We start from the raw sequence: 27,712 nt of genomic DNA, 5'->3' as shown, positions 1-27,712 counted from the left end.
GTTTGATTAGTTACTGTATGAATGTATAACTGATGATTATATTGCTGTTGTGTATTATTTCTATTTGATTGCTTGAAATAAACCATTTCAAATCAAATCAAATCAAATCAAAAAATCAAAATAATAGAGTATTTAATTGTATAATAATTGTAAAAAAAAAAAAGGTTTCTACTTCACGGATTTTGCCTATCACGAGTTCTTTTTGGAACGTAACCCCCGCGAAAAACAAGGGTTTACTGTATTATCTATCTGTCACAGCTGAGCACCTCAACAATCCACCGAAAATTTGGAAGGTGATCAAATCTTTCTCTGTGAACAAAAGTTCACATGCTCTTCCTTCGTTTGTTTTAAAAAACTCAGTCCCAGTTTATGACCGAACTGATGTTTTAAATTGTTTTAATAATCATTTTATATCATCTTGCTCCTTTATCTGACTACAAAGGAGCTACCTCAGTGCCCCAAAGTGTAAACTCATCAATGTTTTCTGGTGAACCCTTTACATTTGTACCTTTTTGTGTAAAACCCGTTCATAAAGCTCTTAAAACTCTGAACCACAGAAAACCTCCCGGGCCAGATCTGATAGAGCCTTTCTTTTTAAAAATGGCTGCTGATTTTATTGCTCAGCCTCTTACAACACTTTTTCATCTGTCAATTGAAACTCAAGAAATTCCTTCCAACTGGAAGTCAGATTTGTTACTCACCACCTAAGATGAGGTGATCCAGCAGTTTTAACCAACTACAGGCCAATCTCCAATTTGTGTGTCTTGTCAAAAATTCTTAAATCTCTTGTATGCAATAAACTTAAAGAGTTTTTATACTCAAATAAGCTTCTCTCAACATTACAGTCGGGCTTCAGGAAAAAGCACAGTACCATTACTGCTGCTAGAAAAGTGATAAACGACATTCTTGTTGATCTGGATAAGAAGCAGTCCTGTGCTGTGCTCTTTGTTGATTTGTCAAAAGAATTTCCCATTGTGGACCACGTCGTGTTAAAACAAAGACTTATAAGTTTTGGCCTATCAGATCATGCAGTCTCCTGGCTCATAAATTACTTGAAGAACAGAACCCAATGTGTTAGAAATGATGGGGCATACCAACAGCATAAAGTTAGTTTGCATTCTGGTAACTACATTTGTGCGCAGATGATATATTTTCTGTTTTTTGACACCTTTTTGATTATTTTCAAAACAGAAAGTCACCAGATCAATGAAAGCTTGTATCTCTTTCCCAATGGTTGATGTTGCAGTCTCCTGAATGGCTTTGAGAGTAGATTAAAGCCATTGGCTTATATTAATCCTTCTTGTTTTAGCATACATTGACACACCATAGACAATTCCTTTGATCAGGTCTGCTTGGATTGGAACTATAAGTTTGCCAATCATTGGTGAGACCCCAGCTGTGATTTTTTCAATCTTTGTTAGAACATTGCAGCACACTTTTATGAGAGTCGAACTAGGCAGTGTATATGGGCCCTGAAAAACCTTATCTGATTATAACAAAAGTTTAGATAAGGCACACGTTTGATTGGAAGAAATCATTTTAATAAGCGCAGAGCTATCAGATACCCTGCAGGAATAATAGGATGGCCAGAGGAAGAGATACAGACCACGGATGTTAAGACACGAAAGCTCCTCACCATGCATGGATGTTTCCATCCCAAATCCAGCACCCTGAGACTGTATGCTAGCCGCAAGAAAGGAGGCCAAAGACTAAATGTCCCAGCTTAAAAAGAAAAGCAGACAAGACCAAAAGCACATGCCTAAACTAGTGCCTTATTCTGCTGCGTTTTACATCAGTATATTATTGGGATCAACACATGAAAGACAGACTTGTAGAAGAACTTCTATTTCAAACATGCTGGAAATACACAGCGCTTTGTTAAGTAGTGATAAGAAAATAGAAAAAAGGTACAGATGTTTACCAGACAATTTGTCTCATATTATAAATTAGACTTGTTTCAGTTGGAATTCAAAGTTAAAGAAACTTTACGCTAATTCAATGTTTAATCATGCTTGTCTGTACTTAAGAGCCATGACATTCCATTTAGATGCAGAAATTACAAAGACACTGCGTAACTAACCATGTCTGTTGGTTTCCCGTAAGTCATAATCTTTGGGGGAAAAAAGGTTTCCCTGTTCAAGTTAAGGTGCCGTTGGCTGTCACGCAGCTAGGTATGTTAAATATGTTATCTGCATTTGACCCATCCTCTGGGGGAGCGGTGAGCTGCAGACACATTCACGCCCGGGAACAATTTGGTGGTTAACAGACCAATCCAACCCCTTAATGTTGAGTGTCATGTGGAGGGTATTTGGTCCGATTTTTAGAGTCTTTGTTATGACTCACCCATGGATTTGAACTGATGACCTTCCAATGTTAGGGTGGCCACTCTACCACCAATTGTTCTTTACTTTTGTTTTTCAATGATTGGAATCTGTAAATCAACGTTTCAAAGCCTTTGACGGGTCACAGGAGGAAGTTTTAATGGTGTTGAAATAAAAACTTGTATAACCAGCTTGAGCACATGTCACACAAAAAGTTCCAGCTTGAAAAGTCAAGCATACGCGACAAAAAGCAGCATAAAGTTAGTTTGCATTCTGGTAACTACATTTGTGCGCAGATGATTTATTTTCTGTTTTTTGACACCTTTTTGATTATTTTCAAAACAGAAAGTCACCAGATCAATGAAAGCTTGTATCTCTTTCCCAATGGTTGATGTTGCAGTCTCCTGAATGGCTTTGAGAGTAGATTAAAGCCATTGGCTTATATTAATCCTTCTTGTTTTAGCATACATTGACACACCATAGACAATTCCTTTGATCAGGTCTGCTTGGATTGGAACTATAAGTTTGCCAATCATTGGTGAGACCCCAGCTGTGATTTTTTCAATCTTTGTTAGAACATTGCAGCACACTTTTATGAGAGTCGAACTAGGCAGTGTATATGGGCCCTGAAAAACCTTATCTGATTATAACAAAAGTTTAGATAAGGCACACGTTTGATTGGAAGAAATCATTTTAATAAGCGCAGAGCTATCAGATACCCTGCAGGAATAATAGGATGGCCAGAGGAAGAGATACAGACCACGGATGTTAAGACACGAAAGCTCCTCACCATGCATGGATGTTTCCATCCCAAATCCAGCACCCTGAGACTGTATGCTAGCCGCAAGGAAGGAGGCCAAAGACTAAATGTCCCAGCTTAAAAAGAAAAGCAGACAAGACCAAAAGCACATGCCTAAACTAGTGCCTTATTCTGCTGCGTTTTACATCAGTATATTATTGGGATCAACACATGAAAGACAGACTTGTAGAAGAACTTCTATTTCAAACATGCTGGAAATACACAGCGCTTTGTTAAGTAGTGATAAGAAAATAGAAAAAAGGTACAGATGTTTACCAGACAATTTGTCTCATATTATAAATTAGACTTGTTTCAGTTGGAATTCAAAGTTAAAGAAACTTTACGCTAATTCAATGTTTAATCATGCTTGTCTGTACTTAAGAGCCATGACATTCCATTTAGATGCAGAAATTACAAAGACACTGCGTAACTAACCATGTCTGTTGGTTTCCCGTAAGTCATAATCTTTGGGGGAAAAAAGGTTTCCCTGTTCAAGTTAAGGTGCCGTTGGCTGTCACGCAGCTAGGTATGTTAAATATGTTATCTGCATTTGACCCATCCTCTGGGGGAGCGGTGAGCTGCAGACACATTCACGCCCGGGAACAATTTGGTGGTTAACAGACCAATCCAACCCCTTAATGTTGAGTGTCATGTGGAGGGTATTTGGTCCGATTTTTAGAGTCTTTGTTATGACTCACCCATGGATTTGAACTGATGACCTTCCAATGTTAGGGTGGCCACTCTACCACCAATTGTTCTTTACTTTTGTTTTTCAATGATTGGAATCTGTAAATCAACGTTTCAAAGCCTTTGACGGGTCACAGGAGGAAGTTTTAATGGTGTTGAAATAAAAACTTGTATAACCAGCTTGAGCACATGTCACACAAAAAGTTCCAGCTTGAAAAGTCAAGCATACGCGACAAAAAGCAGCATAAAGTTAGTTTGCATTCTGGTAACTACATTTGTGCGCAGATGATTTATTTTCTGTTTTTTGACACCTTTTTGATTATTTTCAAAACAGAAAGTCACCAGATCAATGAAAGCTTGTATCTCTTTCCCAATGGTTGATGTTGCAGTCTCCTGAATGGCTTTGAGAGTAGATTAAAGCCATTGGCTTATATTAATCCTTCTTGTTTTAGCATACATTGACACACCATAGACAATTCCTTTGATCAGGTCTGCTTGGATTGGAACTATAAGTTTGCCAATCATTGGTGAGACCCCAGCTGTGATTTTTTCAATCTTTGTTAGAACATTGCAGCACACTTTTATGAGAGTCGAACTAGGCAGTGTATATGGGCCCTGAAAAACCTTATCTGATTATAACAAAAGTTTAGATAAGGCACACGTTTGATTGGAAGAAATCATTTTAATAAGCGCAGAGCTATCAGATACCCTGCAGGAATAATAGGATGGCCAGAGGAAGAGATACAGACCACGGATGTTAAGACACGAAAGCTCCTCACCATGCATGGATGTTTCCATCCCAAATCCAGCACCCTGAGACTGTATGCTAGCCGCAAGGAAGGAGGCCAAAGACTAAATGTCCCAGCTTAAAAAGAAAAGCAGACAAGACCAAAAGCACATGCCTAAACTAGTGCCTTATTCTGCTGCGTTTTACATCAGTATATTATTGGGATCAACACATGAAAGACAGACTTGTAGAAGAACTTCTATTTCAAACATGCTGGAAATACACAGCGCTTTGTTAAGTAGTGATAAGAAAATAGAAAAAAGGTACAGATGTTTACCAGACAATTTGTCTCATATTATAAATTAGACTTGTTTCAGTTGGAATTCAAAGTTAAAGAAACTTTACGCTAATTCAATGTTTAATCATGCTTGTCTGTACTTAAGAGCCATGACATTCCATTTAGATGCAGAAATTACAAAGACACTGCGTAACTAACCATGTCTGTTGGTTTCCCGTAAGTCATAATCTTTGGGGGAAAAAAGGTTTCCCTGTTCAAGTTAAGGTGCCGTTGGCTGTCACGCAGCTAGGTATGTTAAATATGTTATCTGCATTTGACCCATCCTCTGGGGGAGCGGTGAGCTGCAGACACATTCACGCCCGGGAACAATTTGGTGGTTAACAGACCAATCCAACCCCTTAATGTTGAGTGTCATGTGGAGGGTATTTGGTCCGATTTTTAGAGTCTTTGTTATGACTCACCCATGGATTTGAACTGATGACCTTCCAATGTTAGGGTGGCCACTCTACCACCAATTGTTCTTTACTTTTGTTTTTCAATGATTGGAATCTGTAAATCAACGTTTCAAAGCCTTTGACGGGTCACAGGAGGAAGTTTTAATGGTGTTGAAATAAAAACTTGTATAACCAGCTTGAGCACATGTCACACAAAAAGTTCCAGCTTGAAAAGTCAAGCATACGCGACAAAAAGCAGCATAAAGTTAGTTTGCATTCTGGTAACTACATTTGTGCGCAGATGATTTATTTTCTGTTTTTTGACACCTTTTTGATTATTTTCAAAACAGAAAGTCACCAGATCAATGAAAGCTTGTATCTCTTTCCCAATGGTTGATGTTGCAGTCTCCTGAATGGCTTTGAGAGTAGATTAAAGCCATTGGCTTATATTAATCCTTCTTGTTTTAGCATACATTGACACACCATAGACAATTCCTTTGATCAGGTCTGCTTGGATTGGAACTATAAGTTTGCCAATCATTGGTGAGACCCCAGCTGTGATTTTTTCAATCTTTGTTAGAACATTGCAGCACACTTTTATGAGAGTCGAACTAGGCAGTGTATATGGGCCCTGAAAAACCTTATCTGATTATAACAAAAGTTTAGATAAGGCACACGTTTGATTGGAAGAAATCATTTTAATAAGCGCAGAGCTATCAGATACCCTGCAGGAATAATAGGATGGCCAGAGGAAGAGATACAGACCACGGATGTTAAGACACGAAAGCTCCTCACCATGCATGGATGTTTCCATCCCAAATCCAGCACCCTGAGACTGTATGCTAGCCGCAAGGAAGGAGGCCAAAGACTAAATGTCCCAGCTTAAAAAGAAAAGCAGACAAGACCAAAAGCACATGCCTAAACTAGTGCCTTATTCTGCTGCGTTTTACATCAGTATATTATTGGGATCAACACATGAAAGACAGACTTGTAGAAGAACTTCTATTTCAAACATGCTGGAAATACACAGCGCTTTGTTAAGTAGTGATAAGAAAATAGAAAAAAGGTACAGATGTTTACCAGACAATTTGTCTCATATTATAAATTAGACTTGTTTCAGTTGGAATTCAAAGTTAAAGAAACTTAACGCTAATTCAATGTTTAATCATGCTTGTCTGTACTTAAGAGCCATGACATTCCATTTAGATGCAGAAATTACAAAGACACTGCGTAACTAACCATGTCTGTTGGTTTCCCGTAAGTCATAATCTTTGGGGGAAAAAAGGTTTCCCTGTTCAAGTTAAGGTGCCGTTGGCTGTCACGCAGCTAGGTATGTTAAATATGTTATCTGCATTTGACCCATCCTCTGGGGGAGCGGTGAGCTGCAGACACATTCACGCCCGGGAACAATTTGGTGGTTAACAGACCAATCCAACCCCTTAATGTTGAGTGTCATGTGGAGGGTATTTGGTCCGATTTTTAGATTAATCTTACCATGCCCCCTAGGAAAAGCTTTATGGACCAAGTGTCCGCTAAGCTAACGGCACTTTGGGAAAATGATGGAAGAGTTCCGAAGATTTCGGGCTCAAAACGAGCAACGAGAAAACCTGGAGAAAAGACTGGACGATGTGGAACAGCAAGTAAGGATGAACAATGTCATTCTCACTGGTGTACCGATCAAGCCTCAAGCGAAGCTGACAGCAGGAGCAACCACTGCTAATGCTAGCGCTAGCGTAGTTAGCAGTGAACCGGCGAGCGATGGAGAGACTCTGGAACATCAAATACGTTCATTTCTCACATCTAAAGGGATTTCCATGGATCTCAACACCATCGAGACCTGCCACCTGCTCTCTAGGAGAAAGGAGACGGATAAACCTGCGAACGTCATCAGGTTTGTCAATCACAAACACAAGCTAGCTCTGATAAATCAGCGTAAAAATCGGAAAGGATCGGCTGCTTATCTGAACGACCATCTGACCAGGAGGAATGCTGAAATCTCCAAACATGCACGGCTTCTCAGGAAGCGTAAGCAGATTGAGAACACTTGGGTTAAAGGCTGCAGGATTTACGTCAAAACCGCTCGGTCCAGAGGACCGGTCCAAGGTTCTGGTTGTGAACACCATGAAGGATTTTGAGAAGTGTCTTATCTCGGTCGTCTGAAACAACATGGAGTAATAAATCAAATAGCCAAATAATTTCAAGAAATATGACACCTGGATTCATCACTTTCTCCATCGTCTGACGTCACCAGCAGAGATTTCTGACCTGCAGACAATGTTGGCCTCCTGTCCGGCCTTTGCAGATTCGGGTGGTTCAGGACGTCCAAAAATGAAATGTGCAGTTGGGAAATGAAAAGACACACAAGAGTCTGCATGAATTTTCAAACCTTTTGCAAAAGGGGAGAGGTGGAAAAACACGACCTGTTAGTCTCTGTGGCTGTCGTCTCTCTCTCTCCTCAAGGCAAAAAGGCTCTTTTTATTATTATTTAGTAACGGGAAGTTGAAAACATACAAAATACGTCATTAGAATGGTGTGTTTTTGTCTAGTCTGCATTGCAGGTGTCGTGGCTCAATAAACACTCCAGTACAGAAAGAAAAAAGAGACCAAAAGTCACCAACAGGCCGACTGGTGACCTCGGCACATATTATCTGTTACTGAGGGCAGGAATCAAGCATATTTCTGCAGCACAATATACATGCATATATAGAATCCATTAAATGCATAATAACAAAAACATAGACAATATAATAGAACCCCTGTAATGCATAATGAAAAGATCATAGAAAATCATATGGAACCCCTGTTCACCTCAACAACAACTTGACCTCAACTTTCACCGCCGCTGATATCAGCTGAAGAAGGATATGGACCTGGATCTAATGTCTGCAGACATAACATGGAAGAGAACTAGAAACTGTTTAAACCCAGAAGAACGGCTGTTATTCAGCAGAAGAAGAAATGCCAACCTTGGATAATCGACGGATTATGGACCCTTTTTATTTTCCCCTTATAGCATTACTTTAATATATAAAAAAAAGAAAAAAATACATATATAAATAAAAAAAGTAAAACAAATGATTAATATCTTATTGAAAATGGTTAAATTGATCGATGTTTAATGATATCACTTCACTTGCTCCAAAAATTGATAAATTGATTCAAAAATCTTTCCTAATGTAACATAATTTTGCACGTTTTTAACTTTTGATACTTGATGAAATTTTGCTATGAAAATTCCTGAAACAGTGTTGTGTCTATTTTACTGATATAGTATTATGTTTTAATCATATAAATGACTTTTATAAGTGACTGATCTGCATTTGTCATGTTGATTTCTAAAATAGTTATTTTTTACATAATAATTAAGTATTTCATCTTTGTCATGTGCTTTATCGATACTTTATTATTCTTAATTCTGTCTGATAAAAGCTAGGAACCGGATACTGATAAATCATGTAATAAAATGGTTATAGTATAACGGGGTGGGATTATATAAGTTCGCTTCCTTCCACTCCCTTTCAAGCAATATTTATTAATATGTCTAATTATCCTAAGTTTGATTAGTTACTGTATGAATGTACAACTGATGATTATATTGCTTTTGTGTATTATTTCAACTTAATTGCTTGAAATAAACCATTTCAAATCAAATCAAAAAAATAAAAAAGGTTAGGTCCGTACCCTTGAATTTCCTGCACACAGAAAGGAATGAATATTGACTCAGAGACAAGTACTTATCTTTTGATGAAGTTTTACTTCGTACAAACACGAAGGGGACGGAAAGATGAACATGCTGCATTCAAAGTCTGAACACCGAAGGCATCACGATGGGCTTGGTATAAGAACCCTGCATTTGCATATTCAGAAGATCATACACTGGACAATGGCGTGATAATTACACCCACAGGTTGTTGCTGAAGAGCCGTTCCAAAGTCCCAATGAGATCACAATCATTGAAGAAAAAAGGTTCAGCGCACTGCCTTGTAGGTCAACTCCCAATGTTAAAGTGCCCAGGATAGCACAAGGGTTACACTCTTCCTTTGAGGGCTTTTTGAGGCGTTTTTGTTGTCATTTTTGCGATTACAATTTTGACGTTTGTGCGGTGGTGTTGTGCGTGATTTTTTGTTGCGTTACACAATTGTCATGTCGTTTTGTGCTTTGGGCGACTTTTGACCAGATTGTTTGGCGTTCTGACACTTTTTTTTGACGTTTTAAACTTGTAATGTCTGTTCTTGTCTTACAGACATAAAATAGAATGCAGGACACTCTGTAGGTTCAACTGTTGAGATTCTGACATACATTCCAGTTCCAGTCATTCATCAACTACTTCCTCGTGCTCTTTTCACATCAGTACCTTTCATGCTCAACTTACCAGTGCCATCTACTGGTCATTTCTAACATTGCATCTTCCCCTTCAAGTAACAGTGTTTTAGAAAAATCTTATTGGAACTAATAACTTTCTGGCGTAAACTGTTATTTTAGTAATAACTCAATTGCCTTACAAAAAGTCAAGGCTTCACACTATTACCTGAAATTAAACATTTTTCCTTTTCTCTTACCCTCCTTTTCTTTGAAAACAGCTCCAGCAAAAATGGCTTAACTAATTGAAACAGTTGCTGAAATACATCAACGAAGAAAGCATACATATTTCAGAGATTACTAATCTTCTCGCAAAAGTGCGAATCTATCAACCAATCTAGTCTGACTGGGGCTTTGCTCACTCTGCCTGAGCGAGTGACGGTACCTGTCCCTGGGGAAGTTTTAAGAGTTTGTTGCTTTTCCCCTTCCTGCATGTCTTCTAGAATTCCCTGTTTGGTGATCTCACTGACAGGTTTAGGTGGTAATGGGATGAACTGCAGGTGTCGTCTGTTTCTTTCGTAGCACTCTCCTTGGTCTGTTTCCACGACGTAGGATCTTGGAGTAGAGCTAGAACTGTGAACTACAGCAGACGTTGTCCATCCTTTCTGTCCGTCCAGTTTGGTGAGCACTGGGTCCCCCGGCTGCAGTGGACGTAAAAGTCTTACTCCATTTCTGCTTTTGTAGTAGTGAGCTCGCTTTTGCTTGGCAGCTGCATCCGCCTGTCGGATCTCCTCCTCTGTGGGCCATCCAGGTTTCAGGTTGTCATGCAAGGTGGGTAGCGTAGTTCTTATTTTCCGGCCCATCAGCAGAGAGTTCTGCTGGACTGACACCTGTGGAGGAGGAAGGTGTGGCTCTGTACGACATTAAGGCAAGAAGTGGGTCATCCTGTCTCAAAATGCTTTTAGCTGTCTGAACTCCCGCTCAGCTGACCATTACTCTGTGGGTGGTGTGGGCTTGACGTGACATGAACAAAGTCATATTCCTGACTAAACTCTCTCATCTCTACTAGCTGGGGTCCATTATCACTGATCAGCATCTCCGGGATGCTGAAACGTGCAAATTTGGCTTTTAGCTGCAACCTGACTGCTGGTAGTTGTGGGCAGGTTCAGTATTTCCAGATATCTGGAGTAATAGTCTGATACCACTAAATAGTGTTTCTTCCTAAACTCCAGCAAATCGATGGCAACCTTTTGCCACGGCCGTGATGGGAGCTCACTAGGCATCAATGGCTCCTTTCTCTGCGAACCTCTGTTTTCCCTACAGAATGCACACTGTTGCACAGTTGTCCCGATCTCCTCAGACATTCTGGGCCACCACACAGACTGATTAGCTCTTTCCCTGCATTTAACCAGCCCTTGATGTCCATCATGTATTCTCCTCAATATAATCCCTCTCATTTCTGTGTGAACAACAATGCGTCTGCCTCAGATGACTAATCCATCAACCTCTGACAGTTCTCCTCTGACATGATAAAATTCCCTGATCGACTCCGGTACCATGTTAACATACTCAGGCCACCCATTTCTGATGGAACTTATGACTGCCTGCAGCTGACTGTCATTTTCTGTGTGTTGTCTTAACTCTGTCATCCTGTATGTTGTGGCTGGGACCTGACTCATGACCACCTCAATATGTGTTGCCACATCCTCATGACTAGTCTCATCCCCATAACGCTGTTCAGGGCCCCTAGAGAGTGCGTCTGCTACTGGTAAGGTCTTGCCTGGAGCATACTCTGCTATGGCATTAAAACGCATGAATCTCATCAGAAACCTCTGGCACCTAACTGGTACACAGTCCAGGTCTTTGTTGTTCATCAGAGGTACTAGCGGTTTATGATCTGTAACCAACCTAAAAGAGTCCAGTCCAAACAAGTACTTGTCAAAGTGTTCGCACGCCCATACACTAGCCAAACACTCCTTTTCGATCTGTGCATATCTTCTTTCTGCACCGCTGAGGCGTCTGGAACAGTAAGCTACCGGTTTCCAGTGATCCCCATGTTGCTGAAGGAGGACGCCCCCTAGCCCATAGCTGCTAGCATCTGCTGACACAAGGGTGGGTTTGCTGGCATCGTAGAAGGTGAGTATTGGAGAGGTAGTCAGCGCTGTCTTCCCCTTTCGGAACGCCTCACACTGTGCAGGTCCCCATGTCCACTCCACTTGTCCTTTCAGTAACTCATACAACAGGTGAGCCACGGTTGACAGTTCTGGTACGAACTTGGCTAAATAATTAACCATCCCCAAGAACCTTTTGAGTTCCGTTACATTTTGTGGCTGTGGAAAGTTCTCTATGCCAGTCACTTTTTGTGGGTCTGGTCTGACGCCAGCCTCATCGATTATGTGACCCAGGAAACGAACTTCTCGTTGCTTGAACTTGCACTTTGCTCTGTTCAGCTTGAGGCCTGCTGCTTCTATGACCTTCAGAACCTTGGCCAGTCGTTGGTCGTGTTGCTCCTCCGTCTCTGCATGGATCAAAACATCATCCTTAAAGATCTCTACACCTTCCAAGTTGGCAAGAGTGTCTGTCATTTTTCTTTGAAGAATTTCTGGAGCACTTGTTATGCCGAATGGAAGACGGCGGAAGGCGTATCTCCCAAATGGAGTAATGAAGGTTGTCAAAACCTTACTCTCTTCATGCAGGGGAATCTGGTAAAATCCGCTTGCTGTATCCAGTGATGTGAACACTTTTGATCCTGAGAGTTTTGGCAGAATCTCCTCAACTCTGGGCATGATGTACTTCTCCTTCTTTACAGCTTTATTCAGTTTCCGGAGATCTGCACAAATTCGAACCTCCTTTTTATTGGGTTTGAGGACTGGCACCATTGCAGTACACCATTCTGTTGGCTGTGTGACCTTTTCAATTATTTTTATTTTTTTTATTTTTATTTTTTAACTTGTCCTGTCCAACAGCTAGGCAAACAGATGAGAGCTGAGGGCCTCTTGTGTTGGACATATTTTATTTTAACAAGAGGGGTTATTCATCTTCAGACAAACCAAAGGTATGTCTGAATAAACCCCTTTTGTAATTGAGGCCAAACTTTATTAATTTCAATCATGTTTGAAAATCTTTGGTGTGGGTCTCTGCGTCTCTGCGACACTTGGCGCTCATGTCATCCAAGCACTAAGGGGTTCACCTTTTTTTCTCCAGTTCACCATTCACACTCTCGTTTAGATTATTTATTAGTCAGTAACTCCCTTTTGAAAGAAATTAAAAGTTCCAACATTCATCCAATTATTATCAGTGACCATGCACCAGTTTCTGTTACTATTTCAAGGGAAGTACCCAGACCCTCGGGTTCAACCTGGAGGTTTAATACATCTCTGTTAAAAGACCAGGAATTTATTGAATTCTTTAAAAAAGAGTGGGCAACCTTCTTAGAATTCAACAATACTTCTGAAATATCACCAAGTATTCTTTGGGAAGCAGCAAAAGCAGTCATGAGAGGGAAAATCATCTCTTATTCAATGCATAAAAAACGCAAAGAGAAAGCAGATTTATTAGAATTAGAAAATAAAATAAAAACTCTGGAGACTGCTTATGCTGCTTCTGCACAGGAACACATACTGGGCGACATGAAAAATTTAAAGCTGCAGTTAAATGACATCATCAATAAACAAACACAATTCCAGATACAAAGGCTTCGACTGGAAAGATATGAAAACTCAAATAAATCTGGCAAATTTCTAGCTAATCAGCTTAAAATTAATAAAGAAAAATCAACAATCACTTCTATTATGGACCAAACAGGGAATGTCACCCATGACCCGGGAAAAATTAATAATGCGTTTAAAGACTTTTATCAAAACTCATACAATCCACAGATCAATCCGTCAGAGCAAAGTATTGACTCATTTCTCAACAATATAAACCTGCCCAAGTTAAACGAAGATCAAATCACAAATTTAGACTCTCCGCTCTCATTGTCTGAGCTTCATGACGCTCTGTTACTTATGCAACATCAAAGCACCAGGACCCGACGGCTTTCCTGCAGAGTTTTATAAGGAATTCTGGGAACAGCTGGCACCAACGTTTTATAAAACGGTAAAATTTATCAATGAAAGCCAATCTCTACCACCTAACATGAACTCTGCCAACATTATCCTTCTTCTAAAACCAGACAAAGACCCCACGAGTCCTTCAAGCTATCGCCCCATTTCTTTAATTAATGCAGATGTAGAAATTATCTGCAAAGCACTAGCACAGAGAATAGAAAAAGTCACTCCTCACATAATTCACTTTGATCAAACTGGACTCATCAAAGGCAGACACACGGATGACAATGTCCGCAGACTCGTTAACATAATAGACTTTGCCACCATCAAAAACCAGGAAATGACTATACTATCACTGGATGCTGAAAAAGCCTTTGATAGAGTAAATTGGAAGTTCCTCATTGCTGCCCTCCATAAGTTTGGGTTTGGAGAATCATTCATCAATTGGATCGAAATATTATATCACAACCCCAATGCATCAGTTAGAACTAATAAACAGACTTCCAACAGGTTTTTTCTTGGAAGAGGAACTAGACAGGGCTGCCCACTCTCCCCCTCTCTTTTTGCAATATTTATCGAGCCTCTAGCTGCAGCAATAAGACAGAATGAGAGTATTAAAGGAATTAAAACCAAACACAGCCATCATAAAATTAGTCTCTATGCAGATGACATATTACTGTTTTTAAGTAATATACATTCTGTAAATGAAACGGCAACAATCATTAATGAATTCTCTTCTATATCAGACTATTCCATTAATTGGAATAAGTCTGTTTTATTACCACTGAACAGTAATGCGGAGCAAGGACTCACAATACCAGTTAAATCAGGCAATATAAAATATCTAGGCATTTATTTTTCCCCCAAAATATCAGAATTGGTGCAGCTAAACTACACCCCATTACTGAAAAACATACAGGACGATCTTACACGCTGGACCAACCTGCCTTTGTCCCTTATGAGCAAGGTAGCCACGGTAAAAATGAAAATCTTACCCAAAGTTAATTATCTCTTCTCAATGATTCCCACACAACCGCCATTAAAATGGTTCAAAACACTAGACTCATCCATATCAAGCTTTTTATGGAACAATAAACCTGCAAGAATTAGTCTAAAAACTTTAAAATCTGCAAAAAGCTGTGGAGGATTAGAATTACCTAACTTCCACAATTACTTTCTTGCAAATAGATTACAATACATCTTAAAATGGTTAAAAAATAATCCAGAAACCAACTCATGGTTAGACTTGGAACAGGCGTTATGTGGAAAGATCAACCTGTCAGATCTTCCATTTATTAGCCAAATAGTTAAAAAAACAGGATTGTTTCAAAAGTATTAATATAAATGCCACTTTAACAGCCTGGTGGGAATTTCTCAAAATATCAAAATCATCAATTCAACCGTGCAAAATGACACCCATCTGGAACAACCCAGACATCCTCATAAACAAAAAAATGATCCACTTCCCAGCTTGGCAAGCAGGGGGCATAAAACAACTAGAGCACATAATTATTGATAGAAGATTCATAACTCCCCAGGAACTTCAAGACAAACATGGAATAAATAACTTCTTGGAATATCAGCAACTTAAATCAATTATTACTAAAAAGTTTAAATACAGAGACAACGATTTAAAGCTACCAGATGTAGTTACCACTCTGATCAATTTCTCAATGAATAAAACTCTCTCCAAAACATACAAACTTTTATGTAATTTAGATAACAATATTTCACTTCCAACAACAAAACGGGATGCGGATTTGAGCATCAGCACAGATGAAAGCTTTTGGTCAGAACTTTGTCTAAACACCTTTAAAATGACAAAAAGTCCAAATCTGCAGCTAATCCATTTCAAAACTCTTCACAGAATTTACTACACTGGACAGAGGATGTTCAAGATGGGTCTCAGTAACTCAGACATTTGTCAGCACTGTGACAGTAATCTACCCGACAATTACATGCATGCACTATGGTTCTGCACACCTGTCCAGGCTCTCTGGCAGCAGGTATGTGCCGATCTATCAGTCTGGCTTAAGGTTTCAATCACAGCTTCACCGTCACTTTGTGTGCTTGGTGACATGAGTGCCATCGATGTAGAAGGAGGATTAGCATCTATCATTTTCATAACTCTTTGCATTGCTAAAAAAACTATTTTAATAAATTGGAAAAGCAAGAAAAATATAAATATAAGTCAACACAGAAATCTGCTGCTTGATCATATCAGCTTGGAAAAAATGTCAGCCCAAAGTTCAAGTAACTTTGAAAGAATTCAGTCTCTCTGGTCTCCCATAGCTAACTCCATGACTTAGGGGGTGGGGGGGCCTGGTCGTCGCTGCTCCTTGCCCTTCTGCCGTGGGCTGGGGTGGGGGTCGGGGCCTCCGGTGCCTGGCGGGGGGTGGTGGGGGCTCTGTTGGTCGGGGGGTTGGGTCCGGCGCCTGGGTGGGGCGGGCTGGGGCGCTGTGTGGTCCTCTGGGCTTGGGGGTGCGTGGTGGGGGTGTGGGGTGGTGGTCTGGCTTGGCTTGGGGGGGTGGTCCCTTTGCCTGTGCTGGGGGGGGTTGGCGGGGGGCGCTGCTCGGGGGGGGGCCCAGCAGTGCTGGATGGGCTTCCCATCTACACCTGGGGCTGGGATCGGCCCTTCCCTGGCTCTGGGGCGGGACGGGACAACCCTCTTGGGGCCCCCGGTCGCTCTGGGTGTCATCCGCCTCGGCTGCGGGGTCTGGGGGGGGGTGGGGTGTGGGGTCTTGTCGGCCCTGTCCTGTGGGGGGGCATTCTTGGGGAGGGGGGGGCCACTATTGGTACGGGGCAGGGGGGGTTGACGGGTCGGGGTCTCCGCTGAGGCCATCGGCGGTTTCCCCGGCCGGTTGGCTGCCTCGGTCCCGTTGAGGTCTGACCAGAGCTCTTCCAGGGCCGGCGTTTGGGGGTGGGGGCCTGGGCTTGCTCCGGGGGGGGGCGACGCTTTCTGGCTCCTCTCTCTCTGTGTGGGGGGGGTGGTGCCTGGGGTGTCGGCGCCTCCGGGGGTGGGGCCCCTGGGCTGGGGGGACAGCTGTTTGACCACCGGGGGACAGTCTACCAGCTGTCCCCAACTTACCCTCTTCCTCATATAACCTCATAATAGGGTGAGGGGGTGGGGGGCTTAGCCTGCGATGAGCCTGGGGGGGGGGGGGTTACTAGGCAGTGGCCCCCCTCCTATGGTTGCCTATGGAGTGGGCCCCCCCTCTTTCGGTTTTATTTGCACCTTAGACATGTAGAGCCCTTGGTAGGGGGGGTGCTGCTTGGACATCACTGCCAGCAAGCAGCGGATGTCCTCCTAGCACCCTACCCGCCAATTTTAACCGCACCTTAGACATTTAGGGCCCCTTGGAGGGGAGGGTGAGGGGACGTCACTGTAAGTAATCAGGAGATGTCCCCTTAGTGCCCTACCCGCCAATTTTAACTGCACCCCCCTTAGTACACACACCCCTCCCCCCTCAATATATACATCCCAACATAAACACACACACATGCACACACACACCCTCTCAAACACACATACACGCACACACATTTTACAAGGAAGGTGGGACCTAGGACCATCTGTCCCCTGCCTCTTCCCTGGTGGGGGGTACGGGCCTTTTTGCAACGTCGGCCGTGTCCCCTGGGTGCCGGCTTCCTGGGCCCGGCGGTGCTCTCCGCACGGTGGGGGGGTTCACATTACATCTGAGCCGGGGGTGTTCGTGTCCCTGGGGGTTGGGTTCTGGTCCTTGCTCCTGAGCGCTGGGCCCCGCCAAATTTCCAACTGTGGCCGAGCCTGGTCGGGCCATATTTACAACACCCCTTGTGGGCCCTCTTTTTTCCCCGGGGTTCCCCCCTCCTGGGCGGGGGCGGCGGGCCCCTGCCTTGCTCCTCCCTGGACCAACTGTGGGCCGGGCGGATGGCTGCCTGGAGTGCGGAGCAGGTCTCCCTTGGGGGGTCCTGGCTTGTACCTGGGGTTGGGGCGGGGGATGCCCGGAACTCCTGGGTGGTGGTGGGGTGCTCGTCTGGGGCTGTGGGCATCCTTCTCCGGTGGGGCCCTGCGTTCGGTTCTCCCGGCGCGACGGGGGGGCTGCTCCCCTGTTTGGGCTGGGGCGGCGCTCTCTTTCCCTCCGTGCCTCCCTGCTCTCTGGCTCTGGGGGCCTTGCGGCGGTCCTTCTGGCCCTGGCCTGGGTGGTGGGCTTGGTCGCCCGGGTGGCGGTTGTTCCCTGCCGGTTCCCGTGTGGCGTTGGGGGGATTCCGGCTGCCGCTGCTGCTGCGGTGGGGGTCTTGGGGTGGGGATGGCTCGGCACTCTCCCTCCTTCTTTTCACGTTCCACCATCCATTTTAGAAGAACATAAACACTCACCTGAGCACAGGTGTTAGCTCAACAGTTTGCATGACTGAATGACTGAAATATTTCACACTAGTTGGTTTTAAGGCATAAGTATGCGTTCGTGAACACTATCTGTTTTGTGTACATGTCGACAGGTGGACATTTTTTGCAGCTAGCAGGTGTGTTTATAACATTTGAGTGTGTGTGTGGACAGGCTCCGCCCTTTTTGTACTACATTTGAACCTTACCATAATGATTAACAACCAGTAAACTTGTTGCTTTATGCTGCTTCATGGTCTTACCCCCCTTCCCCTCCTATTATCACCCTCCTACCCCCCCTCTCTCTATCGTCCCTCTCTTCTTCCCCTCTTTCCTTTTCCGTCCGGTCCAACACCAAAGATTTTCAGACATGTTTGAAATTAATAAAGGTTGGCCTCAACTACAAAAGGGTTTTATTCAAACATACCTTTGGTTTGTCTGAAGATTAATAACCCCTCTTGTTAAAGTAAAATATGTCCAACACAAGAGGCCCTCAGCTCTCGTCTGTCTGCCCAGCTGTTGGACAGGACAAGTTAAAAAAAACAAAAAACAAATTTAAGGCGAGTTAGGGAACCAGTGATCCTCGGGAATGCTTTTAAGGGGTCAATCCTGATTTACAAGCAGAAAAAAATGCAGGGACCTGAGAAGTGGGGTCAGAAGGCTGCAATCAAACATTTTATGAACAGGGGAAAATGAACTAAAAAAGGGAAGACTGCACCAGCCATCCGAGTCTGATCATGTTTATACAAGAGGGAGGTGTGTCCTGCACAAAATGATCCACTACTGCTTTGTAAGAAACGATAATTTCTATAGCTTTTTTCTGAACATCTACCCTTGTCCATGTCCTAAACACTAAAATGCACACTAAAAGACACAGTAAAACACATTCTATCATTATTCGGAGAGCAGAGAAAGCTGTTATATCTGCTTACAACGGAGAAATCACCCCTCCTTTCTGCGAGTTCTCATCAGCCTGTCTGCAGGCTCGGGCACGCGCACTCTGATCTGAGAAGCTGCTCCCCCTCCTAATGCTCTGTCCTGCATTCTGAGGCTGCTTAACTTTCTATGAAATCCATAATCTTTAACCCATTTATCCAAATACTTTATTAATGTCTGATCCTGAATTTCCACATACTTCCAAACTTTATGAAAAGCTTTCTGAACCTGAGCAATGTGCTGTCTTTCTTTTTAGTGAGATTTTGTGAATGAGCCCCTCCCATCTTTTTGAGGTTTATGAATGACGATCAGCCACAAACGCTCTCAGGAATTCAGCGACCACGTCAAGCTTCTACAAAGATAGTCTTTGCGGACGTGGCTGTCCTGAGAACCAGCTTCTCAATTTCAATCACAACCCAGAGTTCCCACCCAAGTAACCCGTTTTATGGATTCTCCAGCACTGAATTTAATCAGCAGAAAAAGCTTGGAGAATCAGAAAAGAAAACCTAATTATTTGTCAACTGAGTCACTATTTTGTTTTAGAACGAGGCATTAATCAAACTGAGCACACACGACAGGGGCTGTCGAAAAAGGGAACAAGTAAAGAGAGGACAGACTTTCTGTGTGGCATACTCACTTCAAGCAATGAACCTTGTTATTTGATGAGGGACCTGACAACGCCGAGGGCACCACCGGATCCAGGGCGAGGGCCGCCGATCCTGAAGGCGGATGTTTCAATGCTGAGGCTGTGATCTCAGACCGAGCTCGGTTTTCGGACAACCCCCCCCCCCCCCCCCCCCCCCCCCCAGGGGCTCCAGCGATGTCCAGGGCGTCAGTCGGCCAGCTCGAAAGACCAAATGTGAAGAAACTGGATTCTCTAGAAAGGACTGTATTGTATTAGTTCGTAACCCCGTCAGTTTCTTACTCACAGAAATAATGAATAATGACTCAGAGACAAAACTTAGCTTTTGTGGAGGTTTTACTTCGCACAAACACGAAGGGGACAGACAGATGAACATGGTACATTCAAAGTCCGAACCAACGAGCTCAGGGATGGGCTTTGGTATAAAAACCCTGCATTTGCATATTCAGAAGATCGTCCGATGGACCTCGTGTGAAAAACACGCCCACAGGTTACTGCTGGAGAGAAACTCCAAGGCTAAAGTGAAGATAAGTCTGAGGCCTGCTCAGCAGAAAACACATGCACAGAAAAAGGGAGGATGAGAAGAAACTGTTGGAACAATAGTTTGGCTGTGCTGTCTTCAAATGTAATATAATTTTGAGATGACAATACATGCTCAGTGAATTAAGTTTAAACCATTAGTGTAATAAAAGTTAAAGGCAGTTTCTAACTATTCTTCACAATGTCAATGAGATAAAAGAAGAAGAATCCAAAACATTGGACTGTTTTCATGTGATGACATGGAAGCAGAATTAGGAAATCTCTAGGAAATCTGTCCTTGTTTAGTCAGCATGTTTGAATTGGAGTTTACAGTTAGACGACAATAAAGACGTGTTGTCTCCTGTGTGGAGGTATTTCAGTTCATTATAAACTGACATAAATGAGTAACGTTCACTGCAAACTGTGCAGAAGGCATGTTCTTTCTAAAACTGGAAATAGCACCAACCTTTTTTATCACCTGAAGCTGAGTCTCCATTTGATAATTCAATAAAAATAACATTTCATTTCCTCATTATAAAGCAACTTTATTGGAGTTTCATTTGTCATTGGTCTTTTTGAGCCAAAATCCTGAAGAAATCAAAACAAAAGGCTTTTCCAACAGAATCAGAACGTTAGCACGTGACCTAAGTTTGTTCACTTTGTGCTAAATGTTGATTTCTTTGACTGTTGTGTTCATAATCTCAACAGTTCTCTGTCGCCCTCTGGTGGTTCATCAGAGAAGCCAAACTTCCACAGAAAGTGAATCAATAAACATGAGCTAATTCTTGATGCAGGTTTGAAAACACAAATGGAAAACAGCATCAATCCAAATATTAGTCAATGTTTCCTTGAATGGAGCAATTTCAGGATTTGTTGTCATAAAGTTGTGAGAAACTGTCTTGTAAAGTGTGTGGTGACGGTCCACTGTGGAAAATGACTGTGGAACATTGAGATGTGCTCAGGGATTTGGCTTTAGGACACTTTGGTTTCATTTCAAACGTTGGTTTCTCCTAAATCTACAAACTCTCTCCACAAACTGTCTCCTAACTCTCAGGGATTCCTGCTGCTGGCAAAACTCACGGCTCAAGGAACCACTTCATGAATCAGTCACGCTTTGGAATGAACTTTATTGAACAACATGTCATGGTCTGGAAGAAGCCCCAGTTCCAGCTGACAGAAGTCTGCTTCTGATCCATCAGATCTACCTAGCAACAGAAGCAAAGCTTCACGTGTTGCAGCAACAGTTTCCATGTTTGGGAGGATCTTCTGAAGAACAGCTCAGTTCCAGATCACATCATGATGTTTGATGTTTTCTTCATTCCAGGAAATCATCTGTGTCTCCTTTGATCTGTGCTGAGTCAGCACTTTGACTTCTTTTCAACTTTAGATCCATCATTTACAATCAAGGATTTATTGATAAATGTTATTTATTGACAGAAAATAAAGAGTAAATGTATTTCTCATCCAGCAGTGATTGTAAGTCTTTTATTTTGAAATTCTGATCATCATGGTGGGATTTCTAGATCTGCATGAACTCATCCTGAATCCAAAAGACACTGGAGCATCAAAGAATCCAACCCATCTCTGCCAACATGAGGCTCTTACTTTGAAAAGTCTCAGACTTCCTGCAGGGAAACAGGCTTTCTGCTGCTGCACTGACAGATGTGCACGAGCTTGAAAGAGCTTCCTGACTGAGGAGCTGCAGACTTTCTCCTGCAGAGCAGCAGCTGACTTCAGCGTCGTCATGGGAACACAGTCTGCTGCTGCTTCTGGAAACGTCTTCAAGGCTGTGGTGGGACTTGTTGGTCTGGAGGACAGATTCTGGGAGCAAATGCTGCTTCAGCTTCAAGCTTCAGCTCTTTTCTTCTGGCAGAGCTTAGAAGAAATGGAAACCTCCTTTGTTCTGACTGTTTGCTCCAAATCCCAGATTCAGGAATTCCTCCAAGAAGTTCAGCTCAGAGATCATCAGCAGAGAAAAGCCTGAAGTTCTGATGACAACAGAACATGATCAATATTATTGATCCACATGGAATCCAGAAGAAACTCTGAGGTGAAGACATGAAGACACAAGCTTCAGAGACATGAGGACAAGTCAGAGTGGATTCATTCTGGACTTTCTTCTCACATCTTCTCTTCACAACATCTTTGTCTTTGATCCTTCAAATCTTCTGAAATCTGATCATCCATGGATTGTTTTTGTGGGATCAGATCCAGAGTTGCTGAAAGTTCTGCTGCCCTCTGCTGGTCAAAGTGTCCAAACATTCTCTGGGATTCCTTGGAGTCCAGATTCTCCTGGATGTGAACAGTCTCTGCTTCTGGAACAGAAGAGTCCTTCTCAGAGCAGCATTGAGGATCTGTTCTGTCCGGCTGAGAGCGCTCCCTGCTGGTAGGAGACAGAAGCACATCAGCTGCTTTTCTTTGGCCGTTCAGAAACAGTCTGGAGACTCTAAAAAACCTCCACTTCCTGCAGAGCATCATGTTTGATCCTCTTCCTTCAGAAACGGCTCCATTGTTCCATGGCTCAGCAGTTTGACTAAAGCAGCTGAGAGTCTGGATGCAAACAGACCTCAGCAGCTCATCCAGAACGCCATGACAGAAGCACATGCAGCAGCACGTGCACGCTCCCAGAGAGCAGCAGCTGATCCAAGTCCTGAGACCTTTCTGTTCTGCTTGGAGCACACTTCAACATGAACTTCATTTCCCATCATTCCATCTGTCAGGAGAGAACAGCTGCAATCAGCTTCCTTCAGGAATGACTGCAGGTAGAAGGATCTTTCATTCTTCAGCACCACCAGGACCCACATCCAGCCCATCAACAGAAATAAATACAATTACAACGTACTATTCTATATTAACAAATAACAGTAACAACTAACTGCTACCTATCTAACTAATGAACTAACTATATAGGTGTTGTAGATTGACTGTGTGTGAGCGTGCTGCGTCGTGTGTAGAACTAGGAGGAGACGCGCACACACGTGTGTTGGGGATGCCTGTTGATCCTTCTGCAGCGGACAGCTGTCTAGCTGCATGCGAGGCAACATGTAGTGATTTTCATCGCACTTTAACAGCGCGCGTTCATGTTTGGTGTTACAGAGTGACTGAGAACAGTAATACCCCCCCGCCCCCCCCCAACACAAAATCCTCCGGCGGGCGGCCGTGTCGTGCACTTAAGAACGCACGCAGCTTGTAATGGAAATGAATGCAATGAAAAATAATAATTAGAATGCAGCTAATTTGTCGTATTTCCTCACGAGACGGAAACTTCTGTTGTAGAATGAGGATGTGCCTCTGAAAGCGCCGCCTGTGTGTACAGGAGCCACGTGCAGCGCAGAGGCAGACAGCGAGAGCGCGCGGCGCCTATGAGAGACAATGACAGGCACAGAGGGAGAGAAGGAGAGAATATTCTGATAGAAAGAAGGAAAGTCTGAACACAGGACTAGCAGAAAAAGGAAATTATCAGCAAAGATGAATGTGTTTAATGTGTTTATTATAGTTCCAATCACGGACCATATGCTGAACTAAAAAAAGAAAAAAAAAGTGCAGTGATGCGGTGATGACCTCATCACAGCAGTGATGCGGTTATCGTCACAGCCCTAGTCATGGCACTTTTGAGCAGTTTCAGTCAGGTTTTCAGAGCTCTCTCCACTGAAACAGCCCTTCTCAGAGTCACTAATGACATCCTGATGCAGAGTGATGCAGGAAAATGCTCTGTGCTACTGCTACTGGACTTGACCACAGCCTTTGACACTGTTGACCGTTATGTCCTCCTGGACAGACTTTTAAACCGCGGGATGTTTTTAAAATACAGATTTTACGCAGGTGTCTGGATTCAGTCCAGAGTTGAATGAATAATACTTTTCTTCAACTCAATGAAGCCCAAAACTGAGGTCCTAGTCTGTGCTCCTGACAGTTCCCCCCAGATAGTCCAGTGGTTCGGTCCACTTGCTTCCTCTATCAAACCGTCTGTTAGGAACCTCAGGGTAACCCCAGACCCGGTTTTATCCCTCGAATCCCATGTCGGGTCACTTGTACGTTCTAGTCTTTATCATCTTAAAAACATTGAAAAAATGAGTCCAATTGTGTTGCGTTCTGAGATGGAGATGCTCATCCATGCTTTTATTTCATCTCGACTTGATTACTGCAACTCCATCTTCACATGTTTGAGCAATAAATCTTGAGAACGGCTCCAGGTTTTCCAGAATGCTGCTGCAAGGCTTTTGACTAAATTATCTAAGTTTTCACACGTCAGCTGCACTGATTCCCTGGACGGAAAGCAGACGGGAAGCTCCCCCGTCCCCCAACATGCGAAGGGGGACGGGGGAGCTTCCAGTTCAGCAGGATCAGCCTGCGTGCTAATAAGGTAGTAAATGCAATGGCCCGCTTCAGCGCACTCGGCGTGTCTGAAGTTGGGGGAAGACCAAATATTGCCGACATGGGATTTGGGGTGACGGTATGTCTGTAGGCTCTCGACAATGCATCAAATACATCTGTCCAAAGTGCCGCGAGCACTGGGCATGACCAAAACACATGGGCATGATTGGCAGGAGAGAGATGGCATCTGCTGCAGGCATCACTGTTATGCACCCTAGGTCTAGGGGTGTGGGGGCATAACATAAAGATGAATCAAATAAGAAAAATGACCCAAAAATGCAAAAGGTAAGCCCTAAAACAAAACCCACCTAATATAATAAAGCTGCCAAAACCAATTTCCGTACAAATAAGGGTTTATTGTCCTACATGTAAAGGTGACAAAAGGAAAGAAAAAGGAGCATCAAACTTCAGGGTGAACACAGGCCAAAATAATAAACAAAACAGAACTAACTCAAATGTCAAATGCTCTATCTGACCTTCCAGAAACCAAAGTAAAAATAAATGACAGAGTCTGACCTGTCTCCCTGAACCTCAACCAAAACAGGAGAAAAACAGTCAAACAAAATGGCCGTTCACCCCTACTGCTCTACAAATAACAACAAAAGAAAATCCTGATACAAATTACCAATAAGCTAAGCTTCACCAAAAGAGTCTACACAGCCAAAGGGCCTCACACAGATTTGTCAATGGGGGGGGGGAGTACAGACAGACAAAACCTCCAGCTAAATATTTCTTTCTTTCTCCCCCCCCCCATTGGGGCAGTGGAGATGCCAGGGTTATAAAGTCTCATCCTCCAATCATGTGCCGCCATCAATCATCCTCCCTCCAATCCTGAGCAGCAGCACCAGTCACTTGTCCTCCAATCATGGGCAGCCACAAGGCCTTAGTGCAGCCATCCAGGTCACCTGAAAAAAAAAGAACAGAACCTACACACATACAAAAGTACTTTCCCCCCCCTACACAAACTCTCCATATACAAAGCATTAAATACAAATAAAAAACATACACAAATACGACAAGGGTCGTAACAATCACTAATAGAAGGATGCATTTTGGCCAGTCTGGCGTTGGTATAATGGACCCTGTAAACAATCTTGCACTGAATCAATCTATGGCGGGCGCAAATAGAGGACAAATGGAAAAGAGACAATGCTGACCTCCATTGTTGTTCTGTCATGTTAAGGTTAAGACTGTCTTCCCATGCAGCTTTGACAGTATTGGATGGCTTTAAAGATGCTGTCCAAATTGACTTGTAAAGACTTGAAATGCAGCCATTAACAAAAGGGTCTTTGGAGAGAAGAACATCTAGTAGAGTTTCTGGGGGGCGATTTGGAAAATGAGGAAACAGTCTTTTAACATAGTCCCTGATCTGGAAGAAACGGAAGAGATGCTGTTTTGGGAGGTCATATTTCTTTGACAATTGTTCAAATGAGGAGAAAACATTGTTTGCGTACAAGTCAGAAATTGACTTAATCCCATTCCTGTGCCATAGTTTGAATGACAGATCGGTTTTGGACGGTCCGAATCTACAGTTTTTGTAGACTGATGTGAGGACTGTAGGATTTATGAGGCCGAACTGTTTCCTGAATTGACTCCAGATTTTCAAAGAAGTGGACACCACTGGGCAGATATGGACACTGGGAAGGGGAAGCTGCGAACACAGTATTGAGCGTAGACAAAATTCGGAAGATTTCCCTTCCAGCTGAATCCAGCTTGAAGTGGTATCATTGTTGTCATTCATCCAGAAAAGAAGTTTCTGGATATTTGCTGCCCAATAGTAAAATCTGAAGACTGGCAGGGCAAGCCCTCCCTCATCCTTCGGGGCTTGTAAAATAGTCGAGTAGAACTTCGCAAATGCCTCGTTTACACTAACTGGGTCTGTGATTATCGCACCCATTGGAGATAATACTGCTGGAATAAGCCTAGAAGATGCCTCAGCCCTTGCCTGGTATGAAAGAAGCTTCCCCGCCTTGTCACCTGATTCATAGAAACGTTGTCTGGATTTGAGTAGCAGCGTTCTGACCTCCGTGGTCGAGATAAGATCAAGCTCTGTCTGTAGTGCGAGTCGTTTCTTATACAGGTCTGGATCAAAACTAGCAGCTAATAAGTGGTCTGTGTTCTTGATGTCGTTCAAAAGTAGATTTATACGAGCAGACTCCATTTTCCTCTTATTAGAAATAAAAGAAATTAGTTGACATCTAATGTGTGCTTTAGAGGCCTCCCAGAGACTACTTCTATTTGTTTCTGGCAGGTCATTTAGTTCAAAAAATAGAGTTAGTTGTGCTTGTATAAACTCTTTATAGGCTTCCTCAGCAAGGAGGACAGCATTGAACCTCCACTGGTTCAACGGGCGAGGTTGGGAGAGTATGGCCAGATCAAGAGAAACCGGAGAATGGTCTGATATAGCTATACCGTGATAGTCGACAGAAACCAGATTAGACAAAAGTCGTACGTCTAAAAGAAAAAAGTCAATTCGAGAAAAGGTACGATGAACATGAGAGAAGAATGAAAAAGATTTTCCCCCTGGGAATTTATGCCTCCATGGGTCAGTAATACCAAACTGTCGAGAGAGAGTCGATAGCATTTTGGCTGCTCTAGTAGGGGGGGGGCAGAAGCGTTAGAAGATCGATCAAGCTGCGGATCCTGCACAAAATTAAAGTCACCACCCATGATTATATAGTGATTTTGGAGATCTGGAAAGGATGAAAAAAGGTTTAGTGATAAAAGCACTGTAGTCCCACTTTTCTGCGATAAAAGGAAGATCCTTACGAAAAATCATAGCTGCACCACGGGCCCTGCAATTAAATGTGGAGTAAAAGACTTCCCCCACCCAATGCTTTTTAAGTCGCACAACTTCCTTATTAAGCATGTGAGTTTCCTGGAGAAAATAAATATCTCCCTTGAGACGATTTAAATGGGTCATTACGCGCCCCAGTTTTGTGGCATTCCCCAGCCCCTTCACATTCCAAGAAATAAGTCTGAATCTGTTATTTATGTTTACAGAAGACATACCTCAAACATGATCTGTAATTAAAGTGATGGGCGCGGACATGTTAGGTCGGAAAGGCAAGGCTGGTCTCTGTAAGGAAATCTGAGTAGAACGAGAGAGAGAGGAGAGAAAAAAAAAGAAAAATAACCCAATAATAATAAAATAACATAATAATCTTGGCCTGAACATCCCCATACATACATAAAAACAAGAAACAAGTGTCCATTGCACAAAGGTGTCAACACCTAACAACGGGACTTCCCCCTTTAGTTCA

At 42.9% G+C, this 27,712-nt stretch overlaps 1 protein-coding gene across 4 annotated transcripts in view; it reads right to left on the bottom strand.

Annotated features, from left to right (window-relative positions):
- LOC111948779 (uncharacterized) overlaps positions 1–27,712 on the bottom strand; it is a 360,906-nt gene that overhangs the window by 310,645 nt on the left and 22,549 nt on the right. For 2 of the 4 annotated variants that reach the window (XR_013653261.1, XM_078941120.1), the window contains one exon: positions 24,785–27,540. The exons of the other annotated variants lie outside the window; for them this stretch is intronic. Coding sequence is in view for 1 of the 2 variants with exons in the window: in XM_078941120.1 (XP_078797246.1) it covers positions 27,503–27,540 (38 nt within the window). In the remaining variant the exon portion in view is untranslated. Of the gene's footprint in view, positions 1–24,784; positions 27,541–27,712 lie in introns of those variants that run through there. 4 annotated transcript variants of the gene reach the window in all.

The sequence above is a fragment of the Oryzias latipes genome, chromosome 2 (genome assembly GCF_053564925.1).
Source record: "Oryzias latipes strain Hd-rR chromosome 2, Olatipes_Hd-rR_3.1".
Lineage (NCBI taxonomy): Eukaryota > Metazoa > Chordata > Actinopteri > Beloniformes > Adrianichthyidae > Oryzias > Oryzias latipes.
Note: the sequence above shows the minus strand (reverse complement) of the source record. Positions and strands in the feature narration are given on the sequence as shown.